General features: G+C 47.8%; 1 protein-coding gene, 1 non-coding gene and 1 pseudogene across 18 annotated transcripts; all 3 read left to right on the forward strand.

Annotated features, from left to right (window-relative positions):
- Positions 1-908: 908 nt before the first annotated feature.
- Positions 909-17,893, forward strand: PABPC4 (poly(A) binding protein cytoplasmic 4). 17 transcript variants are annotated; one of them, XM_063627782.1, is made up of 16 exons: positions 909-2,035; positions 5,539-5,732; positions 6,812-6,927; positions 8,149-8,288; positions 8,462-8,556; positions 9,197-9,334; positions 10,581-10,676; positions 13,339-13,611; positions 13,938-14,010; positions 14,170-14,289; positions 14,787-14,873; positions 14,968-15,095; positions 16,297-16,390; positions 16,510-16,640; positions 16,926-16,985; positions 17,588-17,893. In XM_063627782.1, exons 1-16 carry the CDS (start codon positions 1,843-1,845, stop codon positions 17,603-17,605), a joined length of 1,956 nt encoding a protein of 651 aa, XP_063483852.1. In that variant the 5' UTR covers positions 909-1,842; the 3' UTR covers positions 17,606-17,893. The 17 variants fall into 17 exon arrangements, with proteins under 17 accessions (XP_063483852.1, XP_063483851.1, XP_063483856.1 ...); XM_063627786.1 differs by having other exon boundaries at positions 920-2,035; positions 14,170-14,241; XM_055255187.2 differs by having other exon boundaries at positions 937-2,035; positions 13,938-14,025.
- LOC129469307 (small nucleolar RNA SNORA55) lies at positions 10,919-11,053 on the forward strand. The gene has a single exon (XR_008652996.1). It is a non-coding gene; the product is annotated as a small nucleolar RNA SNORA55 (small nucleolar RNA).
- Positions 17,894-20,759: 2,866 nt separating the features above from the next.
- LOC129469053 (peptidyl-prolyl cis-trans isomerase E-like) overlaps positions 20,760-25,831 on the forward strand; it is a 34,158-nt pseudogene continuing 29,086 nt past the window's right edge.

Genomic DNA, 25,831 nt, shown 5'->3' on the forward strand with positions numbered 1-25,831 from the left:
CAAATGACCTGCCAGACCCTCATGCAGATGAAAAGTCTTTTTATAATTATCCAAGCCTAGAAGAAACTTTAAACATAGGAACAGAAAGTATTTCTGTGCCCTTAAATACAAACTAAATGTCCGGGAATGCCACCAGCATGTCAACAGAGGGGATGCTTGTGTTTGGTTTCATTGAAGCTTTACCAAAATGTGCTCATCTTTTCAGAAAATCCCATCACCCATGGATACTGCTTGCATTTCTAGTTCATGATGATTCTACCTCTAGGTCAAGAGTATCCTGAAAACTTCTCAAATCTTTATTGTATTTGGACCCAGACATTTACCTATTGGACCACCTATTATTTTATTTTAACTTATTTTATGTCACCTTCATTTCACAATTTGGCATACCATTTAATTTTTTTTTTTTGAGAGGGAGTCTCACTCTGTTGCCCAGGCTGGAGTGCAGTGGCGCGATCTTGACACACTGCAACCTCCGCCTCCCGGTTTCAAGCTATTTTCCTGCCTCAGTCTCCCGAGCAGCTGGGACTACAGGCGCATGCCACCACGCCCGGCTAATGTTTTGTATTTTTAGTAGAGACGGGGTTTCACCGTATTAGCCAGGATGGTCTCGATCTCCTGACCTCATGATCCATCCGCCTCGGCCTCCCAAAGTGCTGGGATTACAGGCGTGAGCCACCGCGCCCGGCCCCATACCATTTAATTTTAAACCTCATGCGTGTGCGGGTTAAATGGCTTCTAGGTTCCATTCTCGGGTGATGGGTGGGAGGGTGTTAAGATTTATTTGTTATAGAAAGGGGCCCTGGGGTCTCCCGCAGCCGCGAGCTGGGCGGTCCTCCTCGCGCCAGGGGTCGCTGTGGCGCCGCGCGGCCGCGCCGGGTCGCTCTCGCGTGGCCGCCCCGCCTCGGGCCCCCGGGCCGAGTGGGCGGGCACGACTGCGCCCAGGTCGCGAGGCGCCCTTCGACCAGCAGCGCCCGGGGCGGGCGGGTATAAATGGAGCGGTGGCTCCCTCGGCCGCCTCTCTCCGCCCCGGGTCGCTGCCGCCTCCTCCGCTTTCGGGCTTCGCAGCCTGAGGAAAAAAAGAGAAAAAGATAAAAAAAAATCCGAAAACGCTTCAAAATCCTGAAAAAAAAAAAAAGGAAAAGAAAAAGCGAATCCTCCTCGGAGAACCCGCGGGGAAGTCACTTTCGCACGCTTCCGGCCTGCCCCGCGCCCGCCGCCGCCGCGCTTGGCGTCCGTCGGTCTCCGTCCGTCGGCCTGGGGGTGAGCCGCCCGGCCCGCCGTGCCCTCCCCCCGCGCCCCGCGCCTGCCCCGGCGCACCACGTGTCCGCGCTGCCCTTCGCCGCCCGCCCGGGGCTCGCCGAGTCGGCGCCCACAAAGATTTGGTTTCCCTCTGCCCCGGCGGTTGTAATCTTAAACCGCCGGAGCCCGAGGCCTATATTTATAGAGAAACGCGTGTCCCCGAGGCCGCCGTGGGCAGCGTCCGGTCGCCTCTTAAAGGATTTTTAACCCTTCGGAAGGGGATTCCCCGTTTAATTATTTCCTACTTTGATTTTTTGAAATTTGGAGCTTCGCACCAGGACCGCGGAGAAGTGCAAAGTCGCGGGGAGGGCCGTATTGTGCGGAGAGCCTTTTGTCTGCGGTGCTGCGGCCGTGGGAGCCGGCCCCCGCCTCCCGTTTCCGTCCCGTCTCCGAGCCCGCCGACTCCCGCTCGTCCTCGCCGCGCCGGTGCCACCTGTGAGCCGCGGCGCGGGCCCGGGCTCCGAGGGCGCCCCTTTTGTCCTGCGGCGGGCCCGATAAGAAGTCCTCCTGGCGGGGCTCGGGGTGGTGGGGGGCGGGGAGATGAACGCTGCGGCCAGCAGCTACCCCATGGCCTCCCTGTACGTGGGCGATCTGCATTCGGACGTCACCGAGGCCATGCTGTACGAAAAGTTCAGCCCCGCGGGGCCTGTGCTGTCCATCCGGGTCTGCCGCGATATGATCACCCGCCGCTCCCTGGGCTATGCCTACGTCAACTTCCAGCAGCCGGCCGACGGTGAGTAGAAGCTGTGCCCACACGTGCGTGGGAGCCCGGCGGACCCCGGGAGTCGTCTTCTGGCAGGGCCCTCCTGCCGAGGAGGGCGGCATCACGACAGCATGTTGCCACCGAAGCTGGGAGCAGGGTGCAGAGATTGAGAACGTGGACCCGGCATCAGATGACTCGAGTTTCAATCTTGTTTCTACCACTTGCTAACTGGGTGACCTTGGGCTACTTATTGGTGTTGCTGGTAGTGGGGTGGAAACCAAGGAGACTGTAAAACAGGATTAGAGTGAAGCCATTGGCATTCCACTGTGTGTGGTCCTTGTCAGTGGGGCTGGGCTGTTAGAGACCCTTGCTTGTGCCCCTCACAGGCTGGCCAAAAAGGCGGGACGTTTGAAACACAATTCCCCTCAAAAGTTGTATATTGTAAAGCTCCTGCCCGCTCCGCCACCTTTACTAACCTTGACTACCTGATGTTGTGCTGATAAAAGATCGGTCAGGGCAGGCAGGAGGCAGAGGGAAGGTTTCTGTGCGTTAAACTCTCGCAGAGACTTAGGTTAGTGCCACAAAAGCTGCGTGTGCCAGGCCAGGTCCTTGGTCTGTGTGTTTGCCACTGGAGTGGAGAAGTGCTTTACTCTGGACAAGTGGTATCCAGGCTGTGTGCTGTAGAGAGTGTCGTGGAGGTAGTTTGGGGAAGCGTCACTTGAAAATCTGGTGGCATTTGTCACCTCAGCTGTAACAGTGCTTTGCACTCGTCAGAGCCCTTTTACTTCATCTAATTTGAAGAAAATGGGACTCCTGAGAAGGAAAAGGAATGCAAAAAGTTGGAAGCCAAGTTGGGACTCCCAGCACAGTGCTCTGCCACCTCAGATTGTGGCCTTAGCATGGAGCATGGAGAGAGGTATGCTGCAGGCGTGGCAGGAGTGAGGCCAGAGGAAACCTGATCAGAGGCTGCACGTGACTCCAGATTAAAAGGGAACAACTGCAGAGATCATTACTGGGAGAAACAAGCCATTCTATGGCAGAGGATCTCCAGGTCCCTAGTTTTGGGGTCCCCACTTTGTTTTCTGTCTGAGGCCCAGAGTTACTACTTGCCCAGGTTGCAGCTGAGACCAGAGAATTGGACATGTTGAGAGGGACTAGGTATTGCTACTGTCAATCCAGTGTGCTCCAAGCTGAGTTCTGTCCATGGCCATAGGAGCGCAAAGGTAGCTGAGTGTGGTCTTTTTAGGGGATAATGTACCACATTAGCTGTTGTCTGCCTTCTTGACTTTTGAACAAAAGTCGTGTCACTTAGAGATAGCAGAAGCCATTGGTCAGTGTGTCTGCCAACACATACTTCTGCAGGACTTCTCCCTGCTATAAATAAGTGCAGCCAGATTTGTCAGACTAAGCCGGCTTGCCTTGTGCAGTGCTGTCTGGAAATAGATGAGGAGCTGTGTTGAAATGGGCTCCTTTACTGCTAATTAATGAAATAGTTTGCCATCCCAGCTATCTATCTCTGATAGCCATCACAAGCAAACTCCTTTTCCTGGCCTGTTCCGGACTTGGATCTGTCTTGTCATCTCCCCTTTTCCCAACTACCTGCCACACAGATGAGCCCACCTTCTGAAGGGGGTGGGGAAAGTTGTTGGAAATAATGAGTGAAAATAAATTCTCCTGCCGGGCGCGGTGGCTCAAGCCTGTAATCCCAGCACTTTGGGAGGCCGAGGCGGGCGGATCACGAGGTCAGGAGATCGAGACCATCCTGGCTAACACGGTGAAACCCCGTCTCTACTAAAAATACAAAAAAAAAAAAAAAGTAGCTGGGTGAGTTGGTGGGCGCCTGTAGTCCCAGCTACTCGGGAGGCTGAGGCAGGAGAATGGCGTGAACCCGGGAGGTGGAGGTTGCAGTGAGCCGAGATCGCGCCACTGCACTCCAGCCTGGGGGACAGAGCAAGACTCCCGTCTCAAAAAAAAAAAAAAAAAAAAAAAAAAAATAAATTCTCCTGGCTAATGAAACAGTTGAGCTTGTGGAGCGGCAGAGTTGGGGAATTTTGTCCCTCCCTTAAGTGAGATGTTGCCTTAAGGCAAGGAGCAGGTTCCACTGCTCTGATCCTGTGTAAATCCTCTCATGGAGGAGGTTCTGGGTGATGTCACCATTAGGAGATGCCATCATAGCCTTAAGGAAAAGTGGCCACCAGATCTGGGCATTCTTGTTGCGATTAGTGATGAGAAGTGTTTTGGCTGGCAGGTGGTGTTATATTTTAGCTTTTGGTTCTTTTTGTTGTTGTTTGTTTTGAGACGCTGTTTCACTCTTGTTGCCCAGGCTGGAGTGCAATGGCGCGATCTCAGCTCACTGCAACCTCTGACTCCTGGGTTCAAACGATTTTCCGGCCTTAGCCTCCTGAGTAGCTGGGATTACAGGCGCCCGCCACCACGCCCAGCTAATTTTGTATTTTTAGTAGAGATGGGGTTTCACCATGTTGGTCAGGCTGGTCTCGAACTCCTGACCTCAGGTGATCCACCCGCCTTGGCCTCCCAAAGTGCTGGGATTACAGGAGTGAGCCACCGTACCGTACCCGGCCCAGCTTTTGGTTCTTTAAATTGTCTCTGGTGTACACATGGACTTGGTTGGGAAGCTAAGGAAGCATTCCAAGGCGCTGGATGGGGAAGTTGGTTGAGCACCCAGGGTAGCTGAAGTCCTAGAATTCTACAGAACTTCCGTTAAGGCTTCAAAAGGTGGGTGCAGGGCCTACCATCTGTGCACTGTCTGCTTAGGCGGAAGGTATGGCGGTTTAATCCTTGTGATAGTACAGATAACTTTTCCATGTGTGATCAGTTGTATCCATTTTGATGATTGACGCTTTTTTGTTTAAATCAATGTCTGTTTTCAGAAATTGAAAATAAAAGAAACTGAACTGAATTCTGAATTCAGGGATAGCACCTTTTTTTTCCCCAGATCATTTGCTTATAGGTTTTGTCACTTGTCTCCATAGGTGGATTGCAGACTAAATGACTTGGTAACTTTGATGCAATACCTCACTGAAAAATAAATCAGATAACCTAGTATTAGTTTCGTAATCACTAGCTAGCTGCACAGCTTAGTTACCCTAAACGTAAGTTTGTTCATTTTGTAAAATGTGTAATTTCAGCTGTCCCACCTGAGTCATGGTGGGTGGTAGTCTGCAAAGTCTCTTCTAAATGGTAAAGCTTAGTCAAATGTGAGGTATTATCATTGGATCTTGGTGTCATTAAGGCCATTTAGATTATCTTTACTTATGGCCCCTTTATCCAACAAGGGCACAGACCCAGAAGGGTGTTTAGACTTCCGTCATGAAGTAGAGTCATTAGCTGGAACTTACACTACCCTTACTAACAGTGCAGGCTGGAGAAATCTGATGCCCTTTTATTTTAATAGAGTTGCCTTTTATCAAGAATGATTACCTTGAAAAGTCCTGGAGTAATCTGTTCTTAGGCTGTTGGCCTGTGGGAGCTGATGTTTTCTCTCCTTATTGAAATGTGTTTCTCTCTTACAGCTGAGCGGGCTTTGGACACCATGAACTTTGATGTGATTAAGGGAAAGCCAATCCGCATCATGTGGTCTCAGAGGGATCCCTCTTTGAGAAAATCTGGTGTGGGAAACGTCTTCATCAAGAACCTGGACAAATCTATAGATAACAAGGCACTTTATGATACTTTTTCTGCTTTTGGAAACATACTATCCTGCAAGGTAAACATTGATTAAATGATTTCAGCAGAATAATTAATTGATTCTTGAAAACAAGATAAATACCAAACGGAGAACTATCTTGGAATTGGGCATCAGGGTATGGGAATTTTCAAAATGCTGGACATGGAATCCTAAAAGTTGCCATAGGTAATCTCGGGGCCACACCCAGCGTAACCAGCACACGCTTTCATACCCTTGTTCTTTCCTCTGCCTGAAATATTCTTCCTGTTCTTTACCTTTGGAAAGCCCACGTTTTTCTTTTGGGATAGGGGAAAGGAGAGGACCAGAGAAGTGTCTCTGGTCTTCAGGAAACTTAATCACTGTAGAAGCATAAATTCACTCTATTCCTTCTACGTATCTGTTTTATGCTGAGCACTTTAAAACTTAAACGGTACTACTTAAAAACATAGGGTAGTGTGTTTAATGCCATACTACACTGAAAATCTGTTGTGGCCTTGGAAAATGTTTTGTTTTCTGCAGCACTGTGGTTTGCACCTAGATCTCTTAAAATGTGTTGTTGTGTTTTAAAGAGACAAGTCTTGCTCTGTCTGTCACCCAGGGTGGAGTGCAGTGGTCTAGTAACAGCTCATTGTAGCCTCGACCTCCTGGGCTCAAGCCATCCTCCCACCTCAGCCTCCCAAGTAGCTGGAACTACAGGCACGTGCCACCACACTCAGTTAATTTTTTTCTTTTTTGTAGAGACAGGGTCTCTCTCCATTGTCAGGCTGGTCTCCAGCTTCTGGCTCCAACGATCCTCCTGCTTTGGCCTCCCAAAGCATTGGGATTACAGGCGTGAGTCACAGCACCCAATTTTAAGTATTTTTTGTTTGTTTGTTTGTTTTTGATAAAAGTGAAGAAAACATTTGGAATAGAAGCATCTTAGTAGTGGCTACCTTTGTAAATGGAACACTTACCTAGGTACCTGGTGCTGTGCTAGCTGTTAGAAAAATTATACTGGTGTACTTGGCCACCTTTGGCCATGGATGGGCTAGAGTCTTCTCAGGCACAAGATACCCTGAGGTTCTCGTGTCTCAGAAGCTGGCCAGTGGTGCTAAAGTGGTCCACCTTGTCTTTGACAGGTGGTGTGTGATGAGAACGGCTCTAAGGGTTATGCCTTTGTCCACTTCGAGACCCAAGAGGCTGCCGACAAGGCCATCGAGAAGATGAATGGCATGCTCCTCAATGACCGCAAAGTGTGAGTGTCCCAGTCCGGAGCAACAACCATCGCATGAGCCAGCCGTGGCCCCACCTCGGTATTAACTGGCACACACAAGGCGGCTACTGGTTCTCGGCCCAAGTGTGGCCTGCTCCTACCTCTCCACTCCAGGGCTGGTGAGTCTCCCTGCCTGAGCCGTGGCAGCCCTTTTGACTCGCCAAGGTGGGCTTCCTGCCCAAGCCATGGCCTGCCTGCCGCCTCTCCCTTAAAGGCATCTGTCTGTGGGTTTTGTGAGCATCAACAACTGGGGCTGCCTGGAAAGCAGCTCTAAGCTCACTCTGAGTCGGGGTCTTGGCCAGCGGCAGAGTGGAGAGGGCCCTGGACTGACCAGGAGCTGTATACTAGCAGTGTGACCTTGGCTTTCCTGTGATTCAGGTCTGTCCATGGGTCCCTCGCTAGTGGTTGATGCCAAATTGTCCCTGCGGTTCTCCATTTTCTAACTTATGACTCAGTGACCTAATACAAAGCTGGCTCCATAGTAATACTTGGTGACAATGAAAAATCCCATCCCTTTGCAGAAAAACTTCACAACAGACCTTGTTGCTTTGGTGTGGTTGTTACTGTAGAATGCAGAGAGGGGGAACTTACCAAAGCCATATGGGGAGAAGAAGGGACAATAAAGTCTTGGCTATTACAAGCCAAAATAATTTTTGTCCTTTGTGTCATTCAACATACCAGAGGAGGGGTTATGTTTATAATCTCTGTGTGTCCAGTGGTTGATCTACAGATATCACTAAAAAGAAATATAAAAATGTCAGTGTATGGATAAATTTTAAGTATAACAGTACCAAAATAAATTTAAAAAGTAAAGGGTGCCCCTTCACTCCAACAATCTCATACCTAGGATTAACCACTGTTAACAGTTTGGTTTGTATCCTTCCAGACCTTTTCTATGCATTTACGTAGTTGCACAGAAATGAACGTTTTAAAAACATGGCCATCAGGTTTCTTCATGAAGGCAGTGTGATGTGGTAGGAGTAGCCCTGGTCTAAGCCAGGAGCCCTGGGGCTGGTCCTCACAGGATAGTCCTGCCTTTTTCTCTTTCTGCTGGGGACTCGGGGTATCTCTGAGACTCCTTGGTGTGGTGGATGGGGATCTCGTGTTTTAACCTCTCCTGTCATTAACCTGTATTCCTGTGGGTCCCTGGACATCATGTTTTATTCCTCTGGGTAATTACTGTTCTTCATGGTTTCATTTTAGATTTGTGGGCAGATTCAAGTCTCGCAAAGAGCGGGAAGCTGAGCTTGGAGCCAAAGCCAAGGAATTCACCAATGTTTATATCAAAAACTTTGGGGAAGAGGTGGATGATGAGAGTCTGAAAGAGCTATTCAGTCAGTTTGGTAAGTTGGGGGTCGTTGTCCCCTTTCACAGTCTACCAGACCCAGCTGTTCTTTCTTAAGAGATGAGGGCACTGCTCCAGAGATTTGCTTCAAGTGAGTTTCCAGAGGGAAGCCTTCTCTCCTTGAGCTGTGCTCAAGATGTTGTTACTAATGGTTCTGTCCTTTGGTAATAGGTAAGACCCTAAGTGTCAAGGTGATGAGAGATCCCAGTGGGAAATCCAAAGGCTTTGGCTTTGTGAGTTACGAAAAACACGAGGATGCCAATAAGGTGAGTGTACCACAAAGATTCGGAAAAGCTTGTAAGAGGTTGCCCCAGAGTATGGGCAGGGTCTTGCTAGCACCTACCTAGAGCTGGGATGGTCTGAGTATCTGGTAGTAGATGTAACATTACTATACTCTGGGATCATCTTCCTGGGTTCCACATGTTAACTTCATGTAGGTGTTTACAAAGCACTTGGCACATACCTGTCACCTCGGCTATCAGTTGTTGAAAGAATAGGACAGACGTTTGTTCTGCTGCAAAGGTGAGAGAACTAAAGCCCAGTGAGTGCTGATTTGATAACAGCACAGCAGCTACTTGTGGGCAAAGCATTGTGCCAGACCCTCAACATGTATCACTTAAATACCCACAAAAGCACCTGCAGAATTTACTGGCGCCGGAATATTATATCGCCCTAGGCTCATGTCAGCACACTTGTGTTTATACACCTGTACTATTTCTATATTATCTGGATCAATAACCCATTTAAATATTAACCTCACTTTACAGATGAGGAAGTTTGGATTTGTGTAAGGTGGAATGAATTTAGTTTTTAGTCCCATAGTAGAAAGAATATCTGGGACTTAGACTTCCAGAATAAGACCCCATTGCTGCAACTTTATTTTAAAGACATATTTTTCCTCTCTAGGCTGTGGAAGAGATGAATGGAAAAGAAATAAGTGGTAAAATCATATTTGTAGGCCGTGCACAAAAGAAAGTAGAACGGCAGGCAGAGTTAAAACGGAAATTTGAACAGTTGAAACAGGAGAGAATTAGTCGATATCAGGTAAGGTGGTCTTGGCCCAGCCTAGCAATGGGATTTGCTGTGAAATATTTGCAGAACCACCCTTATGTTTAGGGGGTTTTCTTTTTGGGGACTTGGAGTGTGTTCTTCTTCCCATTTTCCCCAAGAAGATCAGGTTTAAAAGGATATATACCTACTACATATGACTGATTATTATAGAACCAGAAACGAGATGAGTTTATTCATCAAGATGCTCTCTATTTTGGAAGCCTCAGCCTGTTGCTGAGGTTAGCCATGTAGGTTCCTTTTACTTAAATGAGACTCCTCTGTTTGGCATAGCTTCAAGAAGACCCCTGCTGGGGTGGGTGAGTGGTCACCAGAGCAGCTGTGGGGAGAGGTGACAAAAGGTGACTGCACTGATGATCCTGTTTCAGGGCAGTAGTTTCACAACTTTGGGCTTGCATCAGATTCATCAGCAGAGCTTGTTAAAACAGATAGCTGGGCTCCAGCCCCGGAGTTTTTCAGATTCATTGGGTTTGGGGTCTGGCCTGAGAATTTCATTTCTTTTTTTTTTTTTTTTTCTTGAGATGGAGTCTCGCTCTGTCGCCCAGGCTGGAGTGCAGTGGCACAGTCTCAGCTCACTGCAAGCTGCGCCTCCCGGGTTCACGCCATTCTCCTGCCTCAGCCTCCTGAGTAGCTGGGACTACAGGCGCCCGCCACCATGCCCGGCTAATTTTTTGTATTTTTAGTAGAGACGGGGTTTCACCGTGTTAGCCAGGATGGTCTCGATCTCCTGACCTTGTGATTCGCCTGTCTTGTCCTCCCAAAGTGCTGGGATTACAGGCGTGAGCCACCGCTTCAGGCCGAGAATCTTATTTCTAACAAGTTCCCAAAGATGCTAGTGCTCCTGGTCTGGGGGGCCACCCTTTGGGAACCACTTTTTTTTTTTTTGAGACGGAGTCTCGCTTTCTCACCCAGGCTGGAGTGCAGTGTCGCGATCTCGGCTCACTGCAAGCTCCGCCTCCCGGGTTCACGCCATTCTCCCGCCTCAGCCTCTCTGAGTAGCTGGGACTACAGGCGCCCGCCACCACGCCCGGCTAATTTTTTGTATTTTTAGTAGAGATGGGGTTTCACCGTGGTCTCGATCTCCTGACCTCGTGATCCACCCACCTCGGCCTCCCAAAGTGCTGGGATTACAAGCGTGAGCCACCGCGCCCGGCCGGGAACCACTTTCTTAGGGAATATTTGTGGTATAGAAGTGCAGTTAACAGTGATCTTTTTCCTTCAGGGGGTGAATCTCTACATTAAGAACTTGGATGACACTATTGATGATGAGAAATTAAGGAAAGAATTTTCTCCTTTTGGATCAATTACCAGTGCTAAGGTATTATACTGAGATCTGGGGATTGAAAGCAGTAGTATTCCATTATAGGCTTATTGGCATTTGTTCCATTGAAGGAATAGCATTTAAATTATGTTCATTTCTGAAAGTAGCTACTGCGTTTTTCTAGCAAAATTTCTGGATGCATTCTGGAGAATGACATTTCATTAGGTTAACATTACACTGTTTCCCAAGCACTGGAGTCTGGAGAGGAATTTGACCCAGCCCCTTCTTGCCAACCCAGAGCACCTGAATCTTTCCCATTCCTTGCTGCCTCGTGCTGGTGTGGGGACAGATGGTGCTACAGAATGAGCAGAGGAAATCCAGACAGGTTGTTTTCCATTTGTCTTGGGGCCTGTCTCTACAGCTCTGCCACATTTTCTCCTTGAGAATGAAGGTATTTTGAAGATTTTGGAGGTGGGCTTGGGAACTTCCACCCTGGTCTTAAAAAGAGAGGAAAGGGGAGTGGAAGGTTTTTCCATGTTTCGTAGTGTGCATCATTTGCTTGATTTTCTTTAATAATCATATCAACTGAGTTAGGGTAAGTAGGAACCTCATTTTAGAGATAAGGAATTTTAGTCCTTGAACAAGAGAATGCTGACTACATGGGGATGGTGTCCTGCTTGTCCTTGGCACTTCGGGAGCAGGATGGAAACTGGTGTCATCTGAACATTTTGAGTTATGGCCGGATGCAGACTCCGCTCTTGCTAAACAGAGGTGTACCAGATGCCACAAAGTCCTTTAGTTGATGAGAAGGGAAGCCATGTGGGCTGGTAAGGGCTTAGTGGCCCTGCCCTGGCTCTTAGTGGACTTTGCTCCCAACCTGGGAATGTGGAAAGCAATGTTATCAGTTGTAGTAGGGAGTTGGCCAGAGGCCAACTGTGGGTTTGCCCAGTTCTTAACCCTTTCATTTTTGCTGTGACCCCCTTGACTGGCCCTCATCAGTGTAAGGAGTGATTTTCTATCCTTGCTTATCTGCCTAGTAGTCAAGTTGGCATTTGTTAAGAGAGCAAAAGAGCCATACCTTGAATTATCACCATTTTCATGATGATGGTGTGGCATTTTTTTCCACATACCTTACTGGCCCACCTCATTGGTAGAGAGTTATGGGGTGATGCACTGTTTTTTTTTTTTTTTTTTTTTTTTTTTGAGATGGAGTCTCGCTCTCTCACCCAGGCTGGAGTGCGGCGCCGCGATCTCGGCTCACTGCAAGCTCCGCCTCCCGGGTTCCCGCCATTCTCCTGCCTCAGCCTCTCTGAGTAGCTGGGACTACAGGCGCCCGCCACCACGCCCAGCTAATTTTTTGTATTTTTAGTAGAGACGGGGTTTCACCGTGGTCTTGATCTCCTGACCTTGTGATCCGCCCGCCTCGGCTTCCCAAAGTGCTGGGATTACAGGCGTGAGCCACCGCGCCCGGCCAATGCACTTCTTTACTTCCCTATCCTCTGCTTCAGGAGGCTCTCTGGGCCATTAACTAAGACATAAAACAATGACAATCACACCAGAAAAGACAGTGAATAACCTTTTCTATTAGGAAAAATGCCATTTATGAATGATGAACTTAATGTGGAAAAAGACTGCCTGAACCAGTACACCTGTGGTTTTGTAGCTGTTTGGAGTATTTCATGGAAATGGAGCCTCAAGAAGGCAAGTAAGATTAGAATCTAGGCTGCCTATCTCTGAGCTGGTCATCTCATTGAATTAATGGTGGCAGTCATTGGTTACCTGAACATTTTATGACTCCTGTCCACATGTGGTATTCCAAAAGTGTTATCCTGACGTTGCTAAGAGCTTGTTAGAGTTTCGTCCACTGAGGTCTTGAAGCATATGAGATCTGAAAATAAATTGCTCAATACTACTGTCAGGGTGTTTTGTGGTTACCCGGGGTAGCTATCCACCAGGTATCAGGAAATATCTTTGAGTTCCTGGTTTTATCATTAGCCATATCGTAGTGATTCAGAACTTTAGCATCACCTGGGGACTCAAAGAAAACGCCTAGATGCCTTAGAGGTTGTGACTTAGTTGGTCTGGGGTAAATCCTATGCCAGAACCCTGACCTCGACTCAGTGATTGCAGCAGAACCCAGGCTTTCTGTTTCTTCTGAATAGTTCTGTGCCCACCCAGGGACATCATTTTTTTTTCCTATTTGTAGGTTTGTTTTGTTTTTTTTTTTTTGGTTGGTTGGTTGGTTGGTGTTTTTGTTTTGTTTTGTTTTGGAGATGGAGTCTCACTCTGTCGCCCAGGCTGGAGTGCAGTGGCGCGATCTCGGCTCACTGCAACCTCTACCTCCCAGGTTCAAGTGGTTCTCCTGCCTCAGCCTCCTGAGTAGCTAGGATTACAGGTGTGTGTCACCACGCCCAGCTAATTTTTGTATTTTTAGTAGAGATGGGGTTTCACCATGTTGGTCAGGATGGTCTTGAACTCCTGACCTCGTGATCCACCCACTTCGGCCTCCCAGAGTGCTGGGATTACAGGCATGAGCCACTGCGCCTGGCCCTTTGTGTTTCTGAGATGAGGTCTCACTACATTGCTCAAGCTGGTCTCAACCTCCTGAGCTCAAGCAGCCCTCCCACCTCAGCCTTCCAAAGTGCTGAGATTACAGGCACGAGCCACTACACCCAGCCAGGGACACCTCATTTCTTAAGTAGCTGGTCTCATTTTGTAGGTAATGCTGGAGGATGGAAGAAGCAAAGGGTTTGGCTTCGTCTGCTTCTCATCTCCTGAAGAAGCAACCAAAGCAGTCACTGAGATGAATGGACGCATTGTGGGCTCCAAGCCACTATATGTTGCCCTGGCCCAGAGGAAGGAAGAGAGAAAGGCTCACCTGACCAACCAGTATATGCAACGAGTGGCTGGAATGAGAGCACTTCCTGCCAATGCCATCTTAAATCAGTTCCAGCCTGCAGCGGGTGGCTACTTTGTGCCAGCAGTCCCACAGGTGGGTGTGCTGTTTGGTCACAGCTGTTGGGAACCTGCCTCCTGGCAGTATTCTGCAGTGGTTGGGGAGAGGGATTTTTCGTTATTAGAGTTCTAGAATGTCACAATAAGGACCCTTCAAGTAAAATGAAGGACTTAGCCATGGTCACACACACACACCCACAGTGGCAGTGGTATCACAAAACAGTCCCCATTAGCTGACCCCTCAGCTTTTGAATAGAAAGAACATTTAAATAATTAGCTTAGGTCCTGGTTAGTGAGATGAGATACTTCTCTAGGATGGGTTCAGTCCTTAAGAGGGCGTTTGGGTATTCTTCTGTCTTACAGGCTCAGGGAAGGCCTCCATATTATACACCTAACCAGTTAGCACAGATGAGGCCTAATCCACGCTGGCAGCAAGGTAGGAGACCTCAAGGTAGGTGGTGGGGAACAGTAATTTGACGGCCCAGGATATACCTGTCCTGGTCTCCCCTGCCTTTCCTGCTTCCCTGCTCTGAGGCACAGCCTAGGTTCTGGTCCACATCACTTCTCAGTGATGTGCAATTTTTCTCTTCACCAGGCTTCCAAGGAATGCCAAGTGCTATACGCCAGTCTGGGCCTCGTCCAACTCTTCGCCATCTGGCTCCAACTGGTAATGCTCCGGCCTCTCGTGGCCTCCCTACTACCACTCAGAGAGTCGGTGAGCAAACTGGCCTTTAGAAGTGTGGCCTGGGGAGGAGGGAGTCAGGATGACTAGGCTCTGCCCTGGGTTGGTCAGTTTGTTGGGCTCGAATTTATCGAGTCCTGGTTCTGTAATCTTAGCTGTGTGCTTAGGTGGCCACTTCAGGAGCAGAGAAACAGTATGAGTTCTAGGTGTGTCAGTTGCTTTTAACATTCTTTGCTCATCGGTGAGTCACGTGAAAAAGGTTAGTTGTAGAAGTTTGCTAACTGGATGACCACAGAGGCAGCCTGTTCATTTGGGTGGGGTGAGGAATACAAGGAAACAGTGTGTACAGAATATGTCCTGTATTCCAAGATGTGGAAAGAGTTGTATGTTATCCTTTGGCTCATCCTCGAAAGTAGTAGTGGCCCCCTGTGCAATGTGTTGTGTAAACGTGCTTTGAAATTTCTCCTTCCGTGGGACGTGGCCAGTTGGACATCTGCCAACACTGATGTGCATTTGCTGGTCTGTTGTAGGGTCTGAGTGCCCGGACCGCTTGGCTATGGACTTTGGTGGGGCTGGTGCCGCCCAGCAAGGGCTGACTGACAGCTGCCAGTCTGGAGGTGGTATTGGATGCACACAGAAGGGGGAAAGATGGGATTTGACGGGTCTTTGCCCAGACAGATGGGCTTTAATCATATTTGTTCTTTCCCTAAGGCGTTCCCACAGCTGTGCAGAACTTAGCGCCGCGCGCTGCTGTTGCCGCTGCTGCTCCCCGGGCTGTTGCCCCCTACAAATACGCCTCCAGTGTCCGCAGCCCTCATCCTGCCATACAGCCTCTGCAGGTGAGGTCCACCAGACAGAATGCTTAAAAGGATTTCCCCCATTTCCACTTGATGTAAAAGAAGCTTTACTTTGATTCCTTCAACAGGTATTAAATGCCTGCTCTGTGTTATGATGCTATGTTCTGATTCACTGTCCCTGCCCTTCAGGGGCTCACTAGTGGGAGAGAAGGGGCTTAAACGTGCTCTGCCTGATGCCAGTTCACTCAGAAATGCCTCAGAGCAGGCAGCCAGTGCTGCTTGCTCTCTTTGTACGAAATAATGTGCTCACTCAGCTCTTTGAGCCTCCAGGTCACTTCCACATCCAGTGACCTAATTGGATCCTTGGCTGCTCTGCAAGATGATTGGTACATTAATGCAGGAAATAACTTCAACTTACAGATCGGATGTTCAGCTTCAAAGATGTAATGTGTGTGTAGGAGGGGAAAGTGTTGAACCTAGAGCTTAGATTTTCTAAGCTGTAACTTGCTGTCTCTAGACCTGTGCTCTAGATGCAACTAGTTTGTTTCAGAGCTTAATAGCAATTTGCTGTGGAGGTGTCACCCTAAGCCTTCAGGCCCATAAGCTGCTTAGTAGATTACTCTTTAACTGCCCTGTCTCATACTCTCTAAGTTGGGGATTTCTTAGAACTTGATGCTGTGTAAAATACCTTTTCTTTGCAAGGCTTTGACTAGCATTGACATTGCATGTTGACAGTTTTTAAGCATTTGATACAAAAACATTTGGTACAATTAAGGTGATGTGGAATGTAATTATAAATGTGTTGATATTTACTCCCTTTGATCCGATCCGCACTGAGATTTACCCTAAAGGAAAACTGTAATTTTCAGGAAAAGGTTGTATACAAGTGTTTACCCTTATTTATATAACAAGGCTTTTCATTCTTGAGTAACTTTGGGTGTATTAAGGAAATGTCAGAAAATGCTTGCCTAGCACTATAGGTTTGTTTTATTATTTATGTTTCACTTCGCTTTCTGATAACATGCCATTTTCATTGTAATTGGTTGTGTTTACGTCCATACCACTCTGTTCCTCACCACACCCCTCAATCATTCAAGGACTGAAATTAGTTCCTTTAGAGCAAGGACAGCCGCCTCCTCTCCTCTTTCACATAGTCAGATGTTCAGATATTGAACAGGCGCTCAACCACCATCAGGTGTTGTCCTTTCCTCGGTGCTAACCCACTGCGTCTCCTGGTTCCCAGGCATCCCAGCCTGCGGTCCATGTGCAGGGGCAGGAGCCACTGACTGCCTCCATGCTGGCTGCAGCACCCCCCCAGGAACAGAAGCAGATGCTGGGTGAGTGACCCACTTGCTTGCAGAAGAAGAGGGGCCCAGAGCCTGATGCCAGCTAGGACACCAGTGTCCATTGTTTATTGGGATTTGATTTGTTTTTTTATTAACGACCCTCCCCGTAGGAGAACGCTTGTTCCCACTCATCCAAACAATGCATTCAAACCTGGCTGGGAAGATCACGGGAATGTTGCTGGAGATAGACAACTCTGAGCTGCTGCACATGTTAGAGTCCCCCGAGTCTCTCCGCTCCAAGGTGAGCTGGGGCTTAGACCCTGCAGCTTCAGTTCTCAGCTTGGGAAGATTGGGGGCAAACTTGGATGCCCAGGTGCAGCAGAAAGTGGGATCTGCTGCCCCCAGGACCCCTCTCGTCATGCCTTGACTGTGACTGGAGGCTGCCGTGGGTATTTGGGAAAGTAGTTAGCACCAGAAGCCTAGGGATCATCTGTACAGTTGGCTTTGGTCCACCACTAGGTCTGGGCACTGGGGAGGAGTGGAGTAGCTCTCCTAGATTCACTGACCACCTGAAGATTTCTCACAGGTGGATGAAGCTGTAGCAGTTCTACAGGCTCATCATGCCAAGAAAGAAGCTGCCCAGAAGGTGGGCGCTGTTGCTGCTGCTACCTCTTAGACAAGGAAAAACCGTATGTGTGGCTATTTTCATTTTTGTTCCTATGAGCATTGTTCCTATGAGCATTGTCTTCGTGGTGTGACCTGAGGTTGTATATATGCTCACTGCTTAGCTCTGGGAATACAATAAGTACAGTTAGTTACATGGAGTGTGTTGCAGGTGACTTCTTATCATGAGGACTGTGGACTTTGTCTGCAGGAGCTTGAGTGAATGATAAAACTAGTACTGGTTGATGGTGGTAGGTGTCTCCAGATAGGGAAAGGAGACAGTAAAATAAGCTAAGGAAAAAGCATGTGGTAAGGACCAGAGCTGGTGTGTTGGGAGGGTTGACTTGGCGTAGTCATGACCCTCTTGTCAAGGGCCTCAGGAGCCTTGTCATCTAGTGGTAAAGACCAGAGATGCTGCTAAACGTCGTACAGTACACAAGAGGACAGACCCAACAGAATGCCCAAAGTGTCAATAGTGCTGAGGTTGAGAAACCTCTTCTAGAATACCTTCCTTTATCCACTAGATGTTAATGAATCTAAATTATTTGATTATGCATTTATTTGTGTTGGTGCTTTTCTTTACAGGATTCAAAAGCCAAATAACCCCTTATGGAATTCAACTCAAGGTTTGAAGACTTCCTAGCTTGTCCTATGGACCTCAACACCAAGGATTACAAATTGCAAATTTAATAGGTCATTTTGTATCAAAAGGTCAATTATGAAGCACCTAGAATTTTTCAATTATACGAATATGTTCTTTGGGTTCTGCTGTGGCCCAGTGTTAACTTTTTTTTTTTTATTGTGGGTTTTGATTTTTTCCCCCAGAAATTGGTTTTATTTGATGTACCCAAGTCTTACGTTTCCCAATAAAGAAAAAAAATCTCCATAAAACTGCCTCTGTCTCTGACCACAGTTTTACGAGTTCCAGTTTTCACTGGAAGTAAGTTTAGGATGTGAATTGGTTCCAGTGATAGGTTATTCTTTCTTGACTTGAAGCTGACAAAGATTAGCAAGATACACAGAACTGTTAAATATGATCCTGTCCCACAGCGTTCTGTTATAGTATGATTAGCCCCATTTAACTTAGGAACGGAGATCTGATGTGGTCAGAGCAGACCGTGGGTCTGGCCCAGGAAAATCTGGGGCAGAGTGGGGTTGGCACACAGCCCAAGGACATAGGGTGAGATCTGCAGATCCCAGCTGGTTAGTTGAGCCCCGTCCTTCCCTTCCTGAACTCTGTTGGGGTTTGTCCTGTCCCCTCTTACCTCCTGCAGTCAGTTTATGCTGCATTCGAGTTAGCGGATCCAGTTCCCCAGATTCTGCAACCAAGGTTTCCCCCTAGTGGGGAAAATGGGAGGTCTGTGACTAGCAAATGGTGCTGAAGTCCTCAGTGCTTGTGGTTTCTTTGATGTTCAAAGTGACAGTAAAGTGACATCCTAAAGGCCAAGATGACATCCCTTTGCAACCTACTTTCCCTGTGTCTCCAGCCTTGCTTGCTTTCCCTCCTGGGGCTTGCTTGGTGCTTCCTTAGTGCCCCATCCAGGCAGTCCTTAGAATGCTCATCCCTCTTGGCAGGCTCTTTTTCCTTAAGATCTGGTGTCACCTTGGTGGGGCACGGTGGCTCACGCCTGTAATCCCAGCACTTTGGGATGCCGAGGCGGGTGGATCACGAGGTCAGGAGATAGAGACCATCCTGGCTAACACGGTGAAATCCCGTCTCTACTAAAAATACAAAAAAAATTAGCCGGGCGTGGTGGCGGGCGACTGTAGTTACAGCTACTCGGGAGGCTAAGGCAGGAGAATGGCGTGAACCCGGGAGGTGGAGCTTGCAGTGAGCCAAGATTGCGCCACTGCACTCCAGCCTGGGCGACAGAGCGAGACTCCGTCTCAAAAAAAAAAAGATCTGGTGTCACCTTAACAGATCTAAAGGAGATGTCCTTGTTTCCTGACGGCCCCTTCTTTCCTTAATCCGGTGCCGGATGGGGCTGGGCATGGTGCGGGCTTCCGGCGGAAGCGCTGGAAGCAAGATGGCGGCCGCCGAGAGGTTCACAAAGGGTACGGTGGTGTGGAGCGAGGCAGGGTCCTCGGGGGCAGTGCCAAGACTGAGCTGGGGGTGGGCAGAGTGGGCGGGGTACGGACCCATGGCCCTACGCATCCTGGGCCAGGTCTCCTGTGGTGCTTCACGCTCTCGACCTGTGAGTGGTGCCTGCTAGCGCTGCCCAGATCCCTTTTCCCTACCCCTTCTGACCCTGGACCCAGAGTGGTGGTTGCGATCTGCTACCGTGACGTCAGCCCTCATTCCATTCGTTCCACAAACCCCACAGCTCTGGCCCATTAGGGGAAGGAGGTCCCAGAATAGCTGGGAAATTACGAGAACGGCCTCACAGCATGAGTTGGTTGAATGCTGTGATGCGATTGTATGATGGACGGTGATGTTGAGACCAGACTGGGGAATGACCGCCCCATCCGGAGAGGGGAGGGTAAACTTTCGGGATGCTCTGAGTCCAGAGATGGGTTTGAAAGATGCAAAGTTAACCAAGCAGCCAAGGTGGGAGCCAGGCTGTTGCCAGAATGGAGACAAGCAGCAAGAGTCAAAACCCAGAGTTTGGCCATACTTAGTATATGCCATACTAAGAAATGTGGATTTTTCTCCGTTGGCCATTGGACTGCTTTTGAAGAATACCAACCAGAAGAGTAATATAATCGTATTTGTATTTTCTTGGGATAACGGAGGAGAGAAAAAGAAGGCGATCCCATTCAGGAAATTGTCACCATAAACCGGGGCAAAAATGTAGGTCAGAAGAGGGATAGGGAGAGGAGTGTACCTCACAAGTGGTTTTGTTATACCCAGAAGAGTATTGGGACCCCTCCCTTCCTCTCCTCCCTGTGCTCATGTTAACAAGGTGTTGGAGCAACTGCACCAGAAGTGTAGAGACATTGATTCAGAATGCTGTTGGTGTCTGCAGAGGGGGTGGAGGACAGTTCTTTGTGCTACTTTTATTCCTTTTGGAAACATTACAGATATTCTGATTCTGCTGTATTATGAAACAGGTGACACTGAAAAGTCCCTCTTAAGTCAGATTCCTGATGCCAGGAAAGTAACTTAGGAAAAAATTTTAAGTCGTGAGCATTCTGTGTATGGCTGGTATATAATGAATTTCAGGGGGATGTCTCTAGGTCAGCATGGCGGTGATCTTGGAAATGGAAAAGGAAGGTTCTGAGGACAACAGGGCTAGGATGATGGTGTGGCTATGGGTTGAAATTTACAAAAATTAACAATCTGTTGGATTTGAGGGTAGACTTTAAGTTGGAACCATTTGGGGGCTTTGGTTTCTCATCATTTAATATAAAAAGTGTATAGTAAAAAGGCCGGGCGCGGTGGCTCACGCCTGCAATCCCAGCACTTTGGGAGGCCGAGGCGGGCAGATCACAAGGTCAGGAGATTGAGACCATCCCGGCTGAGACGGTGAAACCCCGTCTCTACTAAAAATCCAAAAAATCAGCCGGGCGTGGTGGCAGGCTCCTGTAGTCCCAGCTACTCGGGAGGCTGAGGCAGGAGAATGGTGTGAACCCGGGAGGCGGAGCTTGCAGTGAGCCAAGATAGCGTCACTGCACTCCAGCTTGGGTGACAGAACGAGACTCCGTCTCCAAAAAAAAAACAAACAAACAACAACAAAAAAAACAAAGTGTATAGTAAGAATCAGGAGGATAATCTTAGAAAATTTTTTTTTTTTTTTTTTTTTTTGAGACGGAGTCTCGTTCTGTCACCCAGGCTGGAGTGCAGTGGCTCGATCTCTGCTCACTGCAAGCTCCGCCTCCCGGGTTCACGCCATTCTCCTGCCTCAGCCTCCTGAGTAGCTGGGACTACAGGAGCCTGCCACCACGCCCAGCTAATTTTTTGGATTTTTAGTAGAGACGGGGTTTCACCGTCTTAGCCGGGATGGTCTCGATCTCCTGACCTCGTGATCCACCTGCCTTGGCCTCCCAAAGTGCTGGGATTGCAGGCGTGAGCCACCGCGCCTAGCTCTTAGAAAAAAATTTTTAACGTTTGGTTCTTGTTTCACATCACCTGCTGGGTAGGTGTACTCTACCTTATCTGTGCACCCGAACTCCCTTCTTGGCGGCTGTGCTCTTAAGTAGCAGAGTGTAGCAGGGAAGCTCAGCCTCAGCAGTGAAGCCTTGGCCTCTGCTTACCTGGTTAAGTTTTTCTTCAATTGGTATCACAATTACAGTGCAAGTTTCTATTTGATCTTTTGGTTTTTATTTTCTAGGTTAAGAATTTTAGACCCAGTTCTGCTACTAACTTTCTGTGTGGACACAAACTCACTGAGCCTTCAGTTCTTCAAATCATTTTTTCTTTTTCTTTTTTTTTTGAGATGGAGTCTCACTCTGTCACCCAGGCTGGAGTGCAGTGGAGTGATCTTGGCTCACTGCAACCTCTGCCTCCTGGATTCAAGCGATTCTCCTGCCTCAGCCTCCCAAGTAGCTGGGATTACAGGCCCCTGCCACCACCCCCGACTAATTTTTTTTGTATTTTTAGTAGAGACAGGTTTCACTATGTTGGCTGGTGAAACCAGGCTGGTCTTTAGTAGTCACCTGACCCAATGGTAAGGTCAGTGCTCTATACACAGTTAAAGCTTGGTAGGAATTAATGATTGTTAAACAACTTTTTCTATTTCTGTAAGTTTTATAAACAAAGGTCATCAAAATGCTTGGAAAGCAACTTCAGGTTTACATTCTATACTGGTACAACTGTATTTTATTTTAATTAGTTAATTAATTAATTTATTTTTGAGATGGAGTCTTGCTTTGTCACCCAGGCTGGAGTGCAAAGGCGCAATTGAGGCTCACTGCGGCCTCCACCTCCTGGGTTCAAGCGAGTCTCCTGTCTCAGCATTTCAAGTAGCTAGGCTACAGGTGTGTGCCACTGCGCCCAGCTAATTTTTGTATTTGTAGTAGAGACAGGGTCTTACCATGTTGGCCAGGCTGATCTCAAACTCCTGACCTCAGGTGATCTGCCTGCCTCAGCCTCCCAAAGTGCTGGGATTACAGATGTGAGCCACTGCAGTGAGCCTGAATTGTATAAAGTTTAAAGTTAGTTGATTGTTTATGTATATTTATTTAAAGTGAAATGACTAATATTTCTGGATGCATTGCTGAATAAACCAAGAAAAATCTAAAAATTTGATTTTCATTTTGTAAATGACATCTGGATATGGCATGTTTCCTCCTATTGCTCACATATTAACAACCCATTTCTGCTTTTGCAGAAAAGCACCAAGGATTCTCTTTTGTTGAATTTGAGTTGGCAGAGGTAAGTTTTCCTTTTAATGTTTGACTAGTGTCGCTCTTGTCATTGATTACCAAAGATGTCAGTCTGTTTGGATGGATGTGGTAGTTTCCTTGGGCTGTTGTAACAAATTACCATACATTTGGGTGGCTTAAAACAACAGAAATTTATTATCTCACAATTCTGGAGACTAGAAGTCCAAAATCAAGGTGTTGGCAGGGCCATGCTCCCTCTGAAGGCTCTCAGGAAGGCTCTTTACTTGCCTTCCTGGCATCTAGTGGCTCCTCACAATTCCTTGGCTTGTAGTATCACTCCAGTCTCTGCTTGTCTTCACATGGCTTTCTTCCTTGTATGTGTTTCTGTCTTCTCTTATAAAGATACCAGTCATTCAGTCATTGGATTTAGGGTCCATAACAATTCAGTATGACCTTTTCTTAAGTAATTACATCTGCGAAGGCCCTACTTTTTTTTTTTTTTTTTTGAGACAAGGTCTCACTCTATCACCCAAGCTGGAGTGCAGTGGTGTGATTATAGCTCACTGCTGCCTGAAACTCCTGGGCTCAAATGATCCTGCTACCTCAGCCTCCCAAGTAGCTAGGACTATAGGTGCACATCACCATGCCTGCCTAATTTAAAAATTTTTTTTTTTTTTTTTTTTTTTTTTTTTTTTTTGAGACGGAGTCTCGCTCTGTCGCCCAGGCTGGAGTGCAGTGGTGCAATCTCGGCTCACTGCAAGCTCCGCCTCCCAGGTTCACGCCATTCTCCTGCCTCAGCCTCTCCGAGTAGCTGGGACTACAGGTGCCCGCCACCCCGCTCGGCTAATTTTTTTGTATTTTTAGTAGAGACGGAGTTTCACCGTGGTCTCGATCTCCTGACTTCGTGATCCGCCCGCCTCAGCCTCCCAAAGTGCTGGGATTACAAGCATGAGCCACCGCGCCTGGCCCTAATTTTTAAAATTTTTATAGAGATGGGGTCTCACTATATTGCTCAGGCTCATCTTCAACTCCTAGCCTCAAGTCATCCTCCCACCTCAGTTCCCCAAAGCACTGAAATTACGTGTGAGCTACTGCACCCAGCCCACCACCCCAAAGACCCTATTTCTAAATAAGGTCCGATTCTGAGATTTAGGCAGACATGAATTTTGGGTGACACTATTCAACCCACTATAGTGGCTTGGTAGTGGCTTTTGCAGAGAAACAGGAAGTTCTGGCTGAAGGATGGCCCACCAGTTCCCCTCCTGTATTCAGAGTATAGAAGACAGGTCTTGGAGAGGCCTGAGCCCTCTGGCCTGGCATTGCTGATTCCTGTTTTACTGTGTGTATTCTCTCTCACTATCAACTGGGCACCCAGCTGTACACCACCAGCTCTAACAGGCAGTACACACTCTTAGTAAAATACAGTCTAGGCAAGTAGGAGGGGAGATTGTGTCTTTTTTCGTGTGCTTGTGCTACTGAGTTTTTATTTGAACACTGTAAGAAGAGTTGAACTATGGGCATGAACTTTTTCCTTGTTTACTTTTGGTAGGATGTTGCAGCAGCTGTCAACAACATGGTATGGCTGAGCATCTTTGTTTTTTACTGAAGCTATTATTTGGTGCTACTTTTTGGTATAGGGAACGCCCATGTACCTATTGTGTTTCCAATTTCCATAGTTTCAAAGTTCTGTAGCAAGCACAGGTCATCATTATTTGAAATAATTCACCATGAACTGGCTACCAATAAAATTAATTCTTTTTTTTTTTTTTCTGAGACCGAGTCTGCTTTATCACCCAGGCTGGAGTGCAGTGGTGCAATCTCAGTTCACTGCAACCTCTGCCTCCCCGGTTCGCATGATACTCCTACCTCAGCCTCCTGAATAGCTGGGATTACAGGCATCTGCCACCACACCCAGCTAATTTTTGTATTTTTAGTAGAGATGGGGTTTCACCATGGTCTCGATCTCCTGACCTCGTGATCCGCCCGCCTCGGCCTACCAAAGTGCTGGGATTACAAGCTTGAGCCACCGCGCCCGGCCATCACGTTTGTTAAATACCAACCACTTTTGTTGGCCAATCTCTTGACCATTTTGCAGGGGCCAGCAAACTACAGCCTGTGGGCCAAATCATCCCACGGTCTGGTTTTTGTCTTTTTTTTTTTTTTTTTTTGAGATACAGTCTCGCTGTATTACCCAGGCTGGAGTGGAATGCACGATCTCGACTCACTACAACCTCCACCTCCTGGGCTCAAGCAATCCTCCCACCTCTGCCTCCCAAGTAGCTGGGACTACAGGTGTGTGCTACCATGCCCAGCTAATTTTAGTATTTTTTTGTAGAGACGAGGTTTTGCCGTGTTGCCCAGGCTGGTCTTGAACTCCTGAGCTCAAGCGATCTACCACCTTAGGCTCCCAAATTGCCACAGTCTGTTTTTTGTGTCCTTTGAGCTAAATAATTGTTATCTTTTAAAGGGTGTGGGGGAAAAAAACCCAATATGCAGGAGAGGCTGTATGTGGCCTACAAAACCAAAAATATTTACTATCTAGCCTTTTTCAGAAAATTTGCTAATCCCTAGGCTAGGACAGTGTACCGCAAATAAAATGTAACCTGATTGCAAAGTTTGTTTGTTTGTTTATTTATTTTTGACAGTCTCACTCTGTTGCCCAGGCTGGAGTGCATTGGCGCAATCTTGGCTCACTGCAGCCTCTGCCTTCTGGGTTCAAGCGATTTTCCTGCCTCAGCCACCCAAGTAGCTTGGATTACAGGCGCACACCACTATGCCCAGCTAATTTTTGTCTTTTTAGTAGAGACAGGGTTTCACCATGTTGGCCAGGCTGGTCTTGAACTCTTGATTTCAAGTGATCTGCCCGCCTCAGCCTCCAAAAGTGCCGAGATTACAGGCATGAGCCACCACACCCAGCCTGCAGGGTCAATTTGTGAATCTTATGTAAGAGCAGTGTTTCATGTAGTATATGAAAGTGATTATGGAGAACTGCTGTGATTAGCTGTAGTCAAAAACAGCCATTGAAGAGTTAGGCTCTCTTAAACCAATTAACACCTGAAGAAGAGAAAATCAGCAAAGATTATGACAAATTGAGTGCTTCAAAAGAAAATGATTTGAGGCTGAGTGTGGTGGCTCACATTTATAATCCCAGCACTTTGGGAGGTGGAGGCAGGAGGATCACTTGAGGCCAGGAGTTCAAGACCCAACCTGGGCAATAGTGAGGCCCTGTTTCTACAAAATAATAATTTTTTTATTTTTATTTATTTATTTTTTTGAGACAGAGTCTTGCTCTGTCGCCCAGGCTGGAGTGCAGTGGCACAATCTCGGCTTGCTGCAGCCTCTGTCTCCTGGGTTCCAGTGATTCCCCTGCCTCAACCTCCTGGGTAGCTGGGATTACAGGCACATGCCACCATACCTGGCTGATTTTTGTATTTTTAGTAGAGATGGGGTTTTGCCATGTTGGCCAGGCTGCTCTCAAACTCCTGACCTCAGGTGATCCGCCAGCCTCAGCCTCCCAAAGTGCTGGGATTATAGGTGTGAGTCACTGCGCCTGGCCAAATAATA

Source organism: Symphalangus syndactylus, chromosome 12 (genome assembly GCF_028878055.3).
Source record: "Symphalangus syndactylus isolate Jambi chromosome 12, NHGRI_mSymSyn1-v2.1_pri, whole genome shotgun sequence".
Lineage (NCBI taxonomy): Eukaryota > Metazoa > Chordata > Mammalia > Primates > Hylobatidae > Symphalangus > Symphalangus syndactylus.